Source organism: Hypanus sabinus, chromosome 14, assembly GCF_030144855.1.
Source record: "Hypanus sabinus isolate sHypSab1 chromosome 14, sHypSab1.hap1, whole genome shotgun sequence".
In the NCBI taxonomy this organism is placed as follows: Eukaryota; Metazoa; Chordata; class Chondrichthyes; order Myliobatiformes; family Dasyatidae; genus Hypanus; species Hypanus sabinus.
In genome coordinates, this window is record NC_082719.1 from 45,270,044 (window position 1) to 45,283,768 (window position 13,725).

Consider the following 13,725-nt stretch of genomic DNA (forward strand, 5'->3'; position numbering starts at 1 on the left):
GGCCTCCTCCCACTCCATTTATCTGTTAACCTCTGTCACTGCACTGCACTGTAGATACTTTCAGACTCATCTACAAATGTTTGTAGTTCATTATTGTATTCAAATTTTCTTCTTTTGTTACTGGGTTAATTGTCAAAACTTTTGTTTTCCTGCCACAATATAAAATCCAAGCAGAATAAAATTGCCTTGTAATGGGATGTAGCAGATTTTGAGAACGCTGATCAATGCCTAGAAAGGACAGGTCAACAACACAAGACTAGAAATTTGTTAAGCTCTTAACAAAGCAAAATTACTAAAATATTAATCAAGCAATATATTCCCCACCAGGAATTCCACAGAACAATGGATGGGTTGGAGAACGGACAGGTCCCATCACCATTTCAGATCCCATCACTTTCAGATCCCAATCTCCAAAGTCCAGTGAGCTCTGTTGTAGCATACGTTTATATCATTGAAAAGCCCAAGCTTTATTCCTCATTTTACAAGATCTGTGAATAAAAATAAGAAACCAGCTATCCTCCCTAATAGAGAAACAAAATCTTTCATTACACTCAGCACAGGGCTGGTCTGAATTGACTTAATGCCTAAACAAATTTATCTTGAATCTCTACACATTTTACAATTACATGTCTCAAGGCCTCATGAATTACATGTATTCTAGGTGAGCCTGCTTGCTCTGCTGGGGACTGTTAAAAGGCAACTCCATTTTAATTGCAGACATGCTTTAAACCCTTGCACTGCTGAATTAGTACCTTTTAAAAATATATATTTTCTTCCACTCTTTTTCTTAAATAATAGTGGTATAGATTATGCTTGTGTTACATTTTGACTTTCTAAAGGTAATACATATTTTTGATTATATTGATTTGATGAAGCCCCAGACAGGAAAGGTGTTTTCCATAATCTATTCAATTTAGTAGCTGAACCATCTCACCACAATTGCTGCAGAATAAAATTTTAGTAAACAATTTTAAAGTTTTCTTTCCACTGCCCCCTTTGAGGAGAGAGAAAGAAAGCAACAAGAGAAGGCTTTAGCAAGTAAAATTAAAGAAATCGCCAAAGCTGCTACAAGTAGGTGGGAGATAAAGGATGACTAGAGTGAAGGATAAAGGTGGAATCATGTGCCTGGAGATGGAGGAATTAGGGGAGGTCTTTAATGAATACTTTGCTTCAGTGCTCACCAAAGAGAGAGGCTTTGAATGTGAGGTCAACAAGAACAGGCAGTGTGTTGGAGCATGCTGTGGTTAAGAAAGATGTAGTGTTGGAACTTCTGAAAAACATTAGGATAGATGCCCCTGGGGCAGGATGAGCCATTCCCTGGGGGTAAGAGAAAAATTGCTGCACCTTTGGCGATGCATTTAGCATCCTAACTGGCCATAGGAGAAATATCAGGACTGGAGTGTGGCAAGTATTATTCTGTTATTCGAGAAAAGCAATAGGGACAATCTTGGGAATTGTAGACCAGTGAGCTTTATGTCAGTAGTGGGCAATCTGTTGGAGAGGATTCTTAAGGACAGCATTTATGAGCATTTGGAGAATCATACTCTGATTAGGGATAGTCAGCATGGCTTTATGAGGGGCAGAGCCTCAAGAGCCTAATTGAGTTTTTTTTGAGGAGGCGACAGAAATAATTGATAAAGGTAGAGCAGTGGATGTGGTGTATATGGATTTTAGTCAGGCATTTGACAAAGTTCTCCATCATAGGCTTATGTAGGAAGTCATGAAGCATGGGATCCATGTAGGTCTGACTGCATGGATTCCGAATTAGCTTACCTAGAGAAGGCAGAAATTGGTAGTGGATAGAAAGTGTTTTGCATGGAGGTTGTTGACTACTGGTGTTCCTTAGAGATCTGTTCTGGAACCTCTGCTCTTTGTGATTTTTATAAATGGACAGGATGAGGTAGTGGAGGGGTGGGTTAATAAGTTTGCAGATGCCCCAAAAGTTAGAGGTGTTGTGGTTAGTGTAGAAGGTTGTAGTAGGTTACAACTGGTTATAGACAGGATGTAGAGTGGGCAGAGAAGTGGCAGATAGAATTCAATCCAGGAAAGTGTGAAGTGATGCACTTTAGAAGATCAGACTTGAAGGTGGTATACAAGGTTAATGGTGGTAGGATTCTTAGCAGTGTGGTGGAACAGAGGAATCTTGGGGGTCCAGATCTGGAGATCTCTCAAAATTACTATACAAGTTCATAGGGTGGTTAAGAAGGCATATGGTGAGTTGGCCTTTGTTAGTCTGTCTTCATACTTCTGTAATTGGTTTTATTTAAGTTTAAAACACTAGTTCTAGACTTGGTGCTCTCCTGGTCTGCATCTTTGAAGATATTTACAACCTGCATAGAACTTGGTTCTGTAAATTGACTATAGAAGACTAAACATAGTGGCATTCCTACACTGGAAAGCATTATTTATTCAGTTTATTCTTGTTTAGATGCTGATGTAGATTTGGCAGCAGTAAATATTCTATATGTACCTATTTTGTTTAAATTTTCATATGTAATAGTTCAGCCATGAAGCATACCAGAATAAGACCTACAGTTCTCGATTCCAATCTGGAAAATTAATTGAGTATTTTATTTCCCTCCTCTCTCCTTACCCATTTGAAAAGAGCTTACTGCTTCTTTATTTGTTTTAATGATTACAATGATACATAATGACAATATTATTGGCTACTCTTGAATATTTGGAGATAATGGAGAAAATCATGATCAGATTAACTTTGAAACCAATGTTTATATTGAAATTTTGTGTTGTGGCGGCTCATTTCCTAGCGTATGCGAACCGACTCACAATTAGATAGCCTACGGGGGTTTGCGAGCACAGAGCTTTGGAGCCTCTTCGCCATGGGGGGCCGGTTGACAGAGGCTTAAAAGTGAGGCTGAAGTTTTCGAATAAAGTTTTTCCTTCGACTGCAGTTACCGACTCCGTGTCGTAATTTTAGCGCTGTTTGTAGCACACCGCTACAATTGGTGACCCCGACGGTCCAAACGATTTTTGGACCAGAAATGACCGACGCCGCCTCTGTTCATGCGGTTTCGTTGACACTGCCGGGTTTCTGGACACAGCGCCCGGACCTATGGTTCCAGCAAGCCGAAGCCCAATTCCACGTTCGCCGGATCACCTCAGAAGACACCCGCTACTACTACGTGGTGGGCTCCCTCGACCAGGACACAGCTGCCCAGGTCGCGGAGTTCGTACAGTCGCCCCCGGCAGACGGCAAGTACACGGAATTCAAAGCCCTGCTCCTCAGGATTTTCGGACTCTCACGGCGCGAGCGGGCTGCCCGTTTACTGCACCTGGATGGCTTGGGAGACAGACCTCCATCGGCTTTAATGAACGAGATGTTGTCTCTGGCCGAGGGACACACAGGCCTCATGTTTGAGCAGGCATTCCTGGAGCAGCTGCCCGAGGACATACGCCTGCTGCTGTCCGACGCGGATTTCAGTGACCCCCGGAAGGTGGCAGCCCGGGCGGACTTGCTGTGGAACGCCAAAAAGGTGAGCGGGGCGTCCATCGCACAGATCTCCCAGCCACGCTCCCGGCAGCAAACCAGTCCAGGCCCGGCCGCAGAGCCCACTAACCCCCGGCCCAATGACCACTGGTGCTTCTACCACCAGCGGTGGGGCGCAGAAGCCCGCCGTTGCCGCCCGCCCTGCAAGTTCCCGGGAAACGCCAGGGCCAGCCGCCGCTGATGGCTACGGCGGCTGGCCATCGGGATAGCCTCCTGTATGTGTGGGATAGCAGGTCGGGACGCCGCTTTTTGGTCGATACTGGGGCTGAGGTCAGCGTTTTACCTCCGACAAGTTACGACACTCGCAGCAGGGCACCGGGTCCCCCCCTGAGGGCCGTGAATGGCAGCACAGTAAGGACCTATGGCACCCGTCAGGTGCAGCTACAGTTCGGCCCCAGCCAGTTCACGTGGGACTTCACACTGGCCGCCGTAGCCCAACCGCTTCTGGGTGCGGATTTTTTGCGAGCTCACAGCCTGCTGGTTGACCTGCCCAGGAAGAGACTGGTACACGCCGAGACCTTTCAGACGTTCTCCCTGGGCGCGGCCCAGTTGCCAGCCCCTCACCTCGGCTCCATCATGCTGTCCGACAACGACTTCACCAGGGTCCTGGCGGAGTTCCCATCGGTTCTGGCACCGCAGTTCACAGCAGCCATGCCCAGGCACGGCGTACAGCACCACATCCCGACACAGGGACCACCCCTCCATGCCCGTGCTCGGCGGCTTCCCCCGGACAAGCTCCGACTGGCGAAGGAGGAGTTCCAGAGAATGGAGGAATTGGGGATCATCCGGCGGTCCGACAGCCCCTGGGCTTCCCCCCTGCACATGGTGCCCAAAGCGACGGGGGGCTGGAGACCGTGCGGCGACTACCGCAGGCTGAACGAGGCTACCACACCGGACCGCTACCCTGTGCCGCACATTCAGGACTTTGCGGCAAACCTGCACGGCGCCCGGATCTTCTCCAAGGTCGACCTTGTCCGAGGGTACCATCAAATCCCGATGCATCCTGACGACGTCCCCAAGACGGCTCTCATCACCCCGTTTGGCCTCTTCGAGTTCCTCCGCATGCCGTTCGGCCTGAAGAATGCCGCACAGACGTTCCAGCGGTTAATGGACGCGGTGGGACGGGACCTGGACTTCGCGTTCATCTATTTGGATGACATCCTCATAGCCAGCGGCAGTCGTCAGGAGCATCTGTCCCACCTCCGTCAACTCTGCGCCCGACTGAGTGAGTACGGTCTTACAATCAACCCTGCCAAATGCCAGTTCGGACTTGATACCATTGACTTCCTGGGCCACAGGATTACTAAAGACGGGGCAACCCCTCTGCCCGCTAAGGTAGATGCGGTCCGCCACTTCCCCCGACCCACCACGGTCAAAGGCCTTCAGGAATTCGTAGGTATGGTCAATTTCTACCGCCGCTTCCTCCCTTCAGCTGCCCGGATCATGCGCCCCCTGTTCGCCCTGATGTCGGGTCCGAGCAAGGACATTACCTGGGACGAGGAGTCCGCCGCCGCTTTCGTTCAAACGAAGGAAGCTTTGGCTGACGCCGCAATGCTAGTACATCCCAGAATGGACACCCCTACCGCCCTCACAGTGGACGCATCAAACACGGCAGTCGGTGGGGTGCTGGAGCAGCTCATCGCAGGTCGCTGGCAACCCCTGGCGTTTTTCAGCAAACACCTGCGGCCACCCGAGCTCAAGTACAGTGCTTTTGACCGGGAACTGTTGGCGCTCTACCTGGCAATCCGGCATTTCAGGTACTTCCTAGAAGGCCGGCCCTTCACCGCGTTCACGGACCACAAACCGCTTACCTTTGCGTTTACGAAAGCATCCGACCCCTGGTCATCCCGCCAGCAACGCCACCTGTCCTACATCTCTGAATACACAACGGATGTCCGGCACGTCTCGGGTAAGGACAATGTCGTGGCGGATGCGCTCTCTCGCCCTACCGTTCATGCCCTTTCCCAAGGGGTTGACTTTGAGGCACTGGCAGAGGCACAGCAGGTAGATGAGGAGATTCCGAGTTACAGGACTGCAGTCTCTGGTTTGCAGCTCCAGGACCTCCCCGTGGGCCCAGGTGAGAGGACCCTACTCTGTGACGTCGCCACCAACCAGCCCCGTCCGGTCGTCCCCGCAGCCTGGCGGCGACGTGTTTTCGACTCCATTCATAACTTGGCGCATCCCTCCATCCGGACAACTGTCCGGATGGTTTCCAGCAGGTTCGTTTGGCACGGACTCCGCAAACAGGTCAGTGAATGGGCCAGGACGTGCATGCACTGCCAGACGGCCAAGGTTCAGCGGCACACCAAAGCCCCACCGCAGCAGTTCCATCCCACCCACCGGCGTTTCGACCACATTCATGTGGATATCGTGGGCCCCCTGCCAGTGTCGCGCGGAGCGCGTTACCTCCTGACTATCGTGGACCGGTTCACAAGATGGCCAGAGGCGGTCCCGCTCACCGACACCACCTCCGAATCTTGCGCCCGAGCCCTGATCGCCACCTGGATATCCCGCTTTGGTGTACCAGCCCACATTACCTCCGACAGAGGCGCCCAGTTCACCTCCAGCCTGTGGTCAGCTATGGCCAGCCTTTTGGGGACTCAGCTGCACCACACCACTGCCTACCACCCACAGTCGAACGCGTTAGTGGAGCGTTTCCACCGTCACCTGAAGTCGGCCCTCATGGCCCGCCTGCGAGGAGCCAACTGGGCGGACGAGCTTCCCTGGGTCCTTCTCGGCATCCGCACAGCGCCCAAGGACGACCTGCACGCCTCGTCGGCCGAGTTGGTATACGGCGCGCCCCTGGCCGTCCCCGGGGAGTTCCTACCAGCCCCGAGGGGGCAAGAGGAAGAACCCGCTGCAGTCCTGGGCAGACTTCGCGAGAAGCTCGGTAACCTGGCCCCCATACCCACTTCACAGCATGGGCGGCACCCGACCTGCGTACCCAAAGACCTACGGAACTGTAAGTTTGTGTTTGTACGAAGGGGCGGGCATCGGCCACCGCTGCAGCGGCCATACGAGGGGCCGTTTACGGTGCTCCGGAACAACGGGTCCACGTTCGTGCTGGACGTTGGGGGGAAGGAGGAGGTTTTCACGGTGGACCGCCTCAAGCCGGCCCATGTGGACCTGGCGCAACCGGCCGAGTTTCCGGCGCCTCGGCGCAGAGGCCGACCTCCCAAGCAGGTTCTGGCCCAGGCTGTGGACATTGGGGGGTGTATCGCCGGTTCTGGGGGGGGGTTATGTGGCGGCTCATTTCCTAGCGTATGCGAACCGACTCACAATTAGATAGCCTACGGGGGTTTGCGAGCACAGAGCTTTGGAGCCTCTTCGCCATGGGGGGCCGGTTGACAGAGGCTTAAAAGTGAGGCTGAAGTTTTCGAATAAAGTTTTTCCTTCGACTGCAGTTACCGACTCCGTGTCGTAATTTTAGCGCTGTTTGTAGCACACCGCTACAGTGTGAGATATTTGCAAATGTCTGTCTTTCCAACTGATAAAGAAAAAGGTCAACCTTTTTTGGTTCAACTTTGAAAGTAAACTATCTGGATTGTCTATTAATAAAAATGAACTATTTGGATTGTATCAAGCCACCTTAGCAACTCTATTGGAACTCGTGGATGATTGCATTGTTCAACATATCTATAGTAAATATTGATTGGATGGTTGATGGGGTTGTGGCGAAGAGAGACTGACGTTTGAAACATTCCTTACCTATGAATTAAACGTCAAATGGGCAAGCAATTCAATTCTTTTCAGATGTTTGCACATTTCCTGGTGTGTGAATGGTGTGAATAATCTAATGAGGTAATGAAATAGTTGTGGTCAGAGGTATCGTGGATAACAATTTTGGTGGTCAGCTGATTAATATACAAATATTTCAATTAATTTGTATAATTATGTATGATATTTGAAAGATTATTTGTAATTAGTACAGAAATATCCTTAAGAAAAGTCTGTGACATACAAATCTCTACTATATTGTATATGCCATTGGATTGGATCTACCAAATGGAAATGATGTAAGGGTGTTCCTTATTACTAAATGCAGAGACACTTTTAAAGAGGGAGTTACATGCGCAATAAGATTTTCACCTGTAAAAAGAAAACTAAAAATGTGCTAGTTTATCTGTTTTTTAAATTTTTCAAATTATATTTCCAAGACTTAAATTTCTAAATATACTGTACTATAAGTCATAAACATTTATATTTGTTTTCATAAATGTGTTGAGTTGGTCTGGATTTAATATGGGATGTGCTAATATATCATAATAAATTTGTTACTGTTTCCCTTTCAACAGATCAAGATATCTTAGAAGAAATAATGATTAACAGTTGTTTTTATCCATCTCAGCCAGTTGTAAGTAGCCACTGTTTTCATAGTTAAGACAGAACATTTTCAACATTTGTAACATGAATGTCTGAAACCTATCCAAGATCAGTTCCATATCAGATCACTTGTATTATCTTCTGATATATGGTATTTGCTAAAGGAGGTGTAGTGTAATAGTTAAGCCATTCACACCAGAAGATTCTAAGGCCCATCTTGAATTCATGAGACAACAGCTTTGTTTTCACATTTGGCTTGTAGGGAGAGGGAGGAAGGGCCTTTGCATTTAAGTGCACTGATATTGGATCATTGTTGTTGCCATCTAATCAACTGCGAAGAGCAGTACCTGCTTGATCTAGCCATTCTAACTGGGTGAGAAGGGGAAGGAATTGGTAGGCACATTATTCTTGATAATTTTGAATTATTGTATCTAGTTTCAACAGTATTATGTTCTTAGTATTGCCCTAACATTCTGAAAGGCTCCAAGAATCAAGATCCTATCTCTCACTTTTCCAGTTTTTATAAAGAGTTAGTGACCTGATATATTATCATTTTTCTCTCTTCACACATTGCTGATTGAACTGCTGAGCATTTTTAGTTCTTTTTGTATTCATTTCAGATTTTTATTACGTACGGAAGCTTTATTAAAACATATTTCAACTTGTGCTTTGTTTATTATGTAAACATGAAACTTAAATAATGTTTTGTACTGTTAGGCCTCAAAAGGAGTGTAGAAAATGAAGAAGAAAAACGTTTTAAAACAGAGCTCCATCATTATGACATAATTTGAAGCAGTTTTATCATATTTCCCAAGTTTTGAATTATTTTGCTGTGGAAATAAACCTACTGTCTGATTTTCTTTCTTTATGGCTTCGCTATTTTGTAGCACAATTTTTTAGTAATTGGTTCATTTGTACTTTGTTTCTCTACTGTACATGACTGGTTCTTTCTGAGTAGTAAGTGACCAAGCAATTTCTGGCAGCATAGAGAGGCGAAGCTTCTAGTATTTCAAGTATCTAAGGCCAATAGGAAGAGAAACATTGAATAATTGGGTATACTCAACGCTCCAGATTTTGTCATATTCTGCTTCCCCTCATAATATTTTTTTTAGCATTTGGTATGAGCATTCATCATCTCTTCATAGTGACGCACCTTGTTCTGCACCACCACTCTCACTGATGTTCCCTCCTTCATCCCCTGCAAGTAATTTTTAAATCTCCTCTCTGTACAGAGAGGAGGTGCAGCAGCTAACGGACTGGTGCAGGGCCAAGAACCTGTCTCTGAATGTAAACAAAACAAAAGAGATGGTTGTTGACTTCAGGAGAGCACGGAGCGACCACTCTCCACTGAACATTGACGGATGCTCCGTTGAGATCGTTAAGAGCACTTAATTTCTTGGTGTTCACCTGGCAGAAAATCTCAACTGGGCCCTCAACACCAGCTCCATAGCCAAGAAAGCCCAGCAGCATCTCTACTTTCTGTGAAGGCTGAGAAAAGTTAATCTCCCAACCGCCATCCTCATCACATTCTACAGAGGATGTATTAAGAACATCCTGAGCAGCTGCATCACTGCCTGGTTTGGGAATTGCACCATCTCAGATCGCAAGACCCTGCAGTGGATAGTGAGGTCAGGTGAGAAGATCATCAGGGTCTCTCTTCCCGTCATTACAGACATTTACACCACACGCTGCACCTGCAAAGTTAACAGCATTGTGAAGGACCCCATGCTCCCCTCATACAAACTCTTCTTCCTTCTGCCATCTGGGAAAAGGTACCGAAGCATTCGGGCTCTCATGACCAGACTGTGCAACAGTTTCTTCCCCCAAGCCATCAGACTGCTCAATACCCAGAGTCTAGACTGACATCTATAGCATTTATTATTATATTGTAATTTGTCCTCTACTGTGCCTATTGTTTCATTTATTAATTAATTATAGTGCACTTTATGTAGTCCTATGTAGTTTTTCTGTTGTTTTACATAGTCTAGTGTAGCCTTGAGTTGTCTCACATTGTCTAGTGTAGTTTTTGTGTTGTCTCATGTAACACCATGGTCCTGAAGGAACGTTGTTTCATTTTTACTGCGTACTGTACCAGCAGTTTATGGTTGAAATGACAATAAAAAGCGACTTGACTTGACTTTATAGCCACATGTTACGAGCAAGTGGAGCAATGGTACAAGAAGTAAAAGGAGCAATAGTCTGTCACTTGGACCCGGTCACCAGCTGAGCCAACTGAGATCTGCATGTGATGAATGGTTGAGTACAAGTAGACTGTAAGGCCATGTAAGGTGACAGTCAAATAATAGCCAACTGACCTCCAGTGCAATATGGTCACTATGATTTACAAGTGAGAGCAGTGTGGTAGTCGTAAAAGTAATGAGTGTTACCCAAAATTGTTCTAATGCTTATTATTGAAACGTTTTGAAACTTATTGTAATTTTTTTTGGGGCTTTTGCATTTTTTCTGTTTCTTTCACTTACTCATTGTTTATATTTTAAATTCAACATTATACTAAATATTGAGTTTGAATTATGTGCTGTATTAACTTGAGGTTAATGTGAAGCCCATTCTTTTCTAGAAGTTAGATGATAGCAGGCTGATGCCATTCTATTTGACAGACTGATCAGAAAAATAAAAGCTGAAGGGATCCAAGGGAAAGTGACAAGTTGGGTCCAAAGTTATGTCAATTGCAGAAACCGAAGGCTAATGTTTGGGGTTTTAGTGAATGAAATGTCTTGTAAGGGAGAAACTCATGGCTCTTTTCTAGGTTCCATTGCTTTCTATGGGGTTAATGATATTTGCAGATGTTGTTACAGTTGATAGTGGGGAAGGACAAAAATTGTAGGGGTATGGGAAGGCAACAAGACAACAATGAACTGGTTGGGTGGACAAAAATGGCAAATTGAAATTAATTGTAAAATTATAAGCAATTGCAGACAAAAACACAGTAAGTTGTTGGATAGGAGAATTATAATGAACATAAAGGGAGATTTTGGAGTATACCATCATGGAATTAGCAAGGCAAGTTTCAAAATTGGCTATATAAAAGCTACAGGTAGACTGTTGTGTACAGTTTTTGGTGACCACATTACAGGAAGTGAAAACACTGGAGAGAGTATAGAGAAGATTTACAAGGATGTTGCTATGATTAGAAAATCTTAGGTATGAAGAAAAATTAACCAGGATAGGTTGTTTGGGGATGTTGTTGGGTAGAAACGAGCTGATGGAATATTCATTCAGGTGTTTAAAAAAAGCTTTGGTGTGAACTGGAAGTACTTAATTCATCTTGCAGAGAGGGTAACTGGAGAATCAAAATCAGGTTTATTATCACTTACAAGATGTGAAATTTGTTGTTTTGCAGCACTGGTATAGAGTAAGACTTTAAAATCACTAAGTTTTAAAAAAAGTGCAAAAGAGGAATAATGAAGTAGTTAGTGTTCATGGATCATTCAGAAATCTGGTTGCAGGGGGAAAGGAGATGTCCTTAAAATGTTGATGGAAATGGCTGAGTAAACAATGTTTGAATAGTCCTGTGCCTTGGAGGCTTCATACCAGGTTGTAATGCAACTAGTCAACGTTTTCCACCATACGTGCAGAAATTTGGAAGTCTTTGGTGCCAAATATCGTCAAGTTCCTAATGAAATAAAAGTGTTATTTTAAATTATTGGAAGTCTGCATGAGACTCCTAGTCATAGAGCATTACTGCTCAAAAACAGGCCCTTAGGCCTATCTCGTCTGTGCTGATTGGTCCTCCCAAAGTGCAACACCTCTCAATTGTCTGCATTAAATTGCATCTGCCATCTTTCAACCCAGATCCTGCTGCAAACTTTGCTAGTCTTCCTCACTGTCCACTATACTCCCAATCGGCAAACTTGCTGATCTAGTTTACCACATTATCGTCCAGATTGTTGATATAGATGACAAACAACAGTGGAACCAGTACCAATCCCTGCTTCACACCACTTATCACAGGCTCCTAGTCAAAGAGGAGAGGCACCAATTACTGTCACTTTCTGGCTTCTCCCATGAAGCCAGCGTCTAATCCAATGCACTACTTATCTTGAAGCCAAGCGACTAAACAGTCATGGCCAACCTCCCATCTTGGATCTTATCAAAGGCTGAGAAGGAGAAATGGGAGGGAATTTTTCCATCTAAAAGATGGTGGAGCCCGAAGCCCATACCCATTTAAAAAAAGAACACCAAATGAGTGATCCAAATACATATGCTGGTATGTTTATGCTGTGCCTATAATGAACACTGTAAGTTAATGACTGATAGCTAGAAGATTATTCCAGCCAAAATAAGTCATTCATTTTGGCTGGAATTAACACCTTTGTCAGATTTACCTATGTATGTATTTTAATCTTATGATTTCTTACCTTTTGCAGGTTTCTTAAAACTCCTCGATTTATCACCGTGCAGACTCAATCAGTGCTTTTTTTTTTAACCTATATATGTTCTTAGTGGTTATAGTAGATAGGTTGTTTTAGACTGGTATGCATAATACCATCAGATATAGGAGCAGAAGTGGGCCATTCGGCCCACCGTCTTCTCCACCATTCAATCATGGGCTGATTCAATTCTTCCAGTCATCCCCACTCCCCTGCCTTCTCCCCATACCCTTTGATACACTGGCTAATCAAGAACCTATCTATCTCTGCCTTAAATGCACCCAATGACTTGGCCTCCACAGCCACTCGTGGCAACAAATTCCACAGATTTACCACCTTCTGACTAATGTAAGTTCTCTGCATCTCAGTTCTAAAAGGACATCCTTCAATCATGAAGTTGTGCCCGCTTGTCCTAGAATCCCCCACCATGGAATTAACTTTGTCATATCTAATCTGTTCAGGCCTTTTAACATTTGGAATGTTTCTAAGAGATCCCCCCTCATTCTCCTGAACTTCAGGGCACACAGCCCAAGAACTGCCAGATATTTCTCATACGGTCACCCTTTCATTCCAAGAATCGTTCTTGTGAATCTTCTCTGAACCCTCTCCAATGTCAGTATATCCTTTCTAAAATGAGGAGCCCAAAACTGCACACAATATTCCAAGTGTGGTCTAAAGAGTGCCTTATAGAGCCTCAACATCACATCCCTGATCTTATATTCTGTATCTCTAGAAATGAATGCCAGCATTATATTGGCCTTCTTCACCACCAACTCAACCTGGAGGTTAACCTTTAGGGTACAAAAAAGCTGGATGAACTCAGCAGGTCGGGCAGCATCTGTTGACCGCTCCTTTCAACGGATGCTGCCCGACCTGCTGAGTTCATCCAGCATTTTTGTACATCTTGATTTGACCACAGCATCTGCAGTGTACTTTGTATTAACCTTTAGGGTATCTTGCATAAGGACTCCCAAGTCCCTTTGCATGACTGCATTTTGGGAATTCTCTCCCCATCTAAGTAATAGTCTGCCCATTTACATCTTCCACCAAAGTGCATGACCATACACTTTCCAACATTGTATTTCATTGGCACTTGTTTGCCCATACCCCTAAACTTTCTAAGTCTCTCTGCAGGCTTTCTGTTTCCTCAACACTACCCGCTCCTCAACCTATCTTTGTATCTTCAGCAAATTTAGCCACAAATCCATTAATACCATGGTCCAAATCATCGACATACATCATGAAAAGCAGCAGACCCCAACATCAACTCCCTTGGACCCCCACTGGTAACTGGCAGCCAGCTAGAATAGGATCCCTTTATTTCCACTCTCTTTTCTGCTGATCAGCCAATGCTCCACCCATGCTAGTAACTTCCCTGTAATTCCATGGGCTCTTATCTTGCTAAGCAGCCTCATGTGTAGGATCTTGTTAAAGGCCTTCTGAAAACCCAAGTACACCACGTCTGCTGCATCTCCTTCGTCTATCCTGCTTGTAATTTCCTCA

The 13,725-nt window shown here is 45.4% G+C and overlaps 1 protein-coding gene across 3 annotated transcripts in view; it reads left to right on the forward strand.

Moving 5' to 3' along the window:
- The window catches only part of LOC132404706 (putative methyltransferase NSUN7), a 107,592-nt gene that overhangs the window by 25,154 nt on the left and 68,713 nt on the right, over positions 1–13,725 (forward strand). Inside the window, exon 4 of one of the 3 annotated variants that reach the window (XM_059989085.1) lies at positions 7,804–7,862. The exons of the other annotated variants lie outside the window; for them this stretch is intronic. Coding sequence (XP_059845068.1) covers positions 7,804–7,862 — 59 coding nt within the window. The remainder of the gene's footprint in view (positions 1–7,803; positions 7,863–13,725) is intronic. 3 annotated transcript variants of the gene reach the window in all.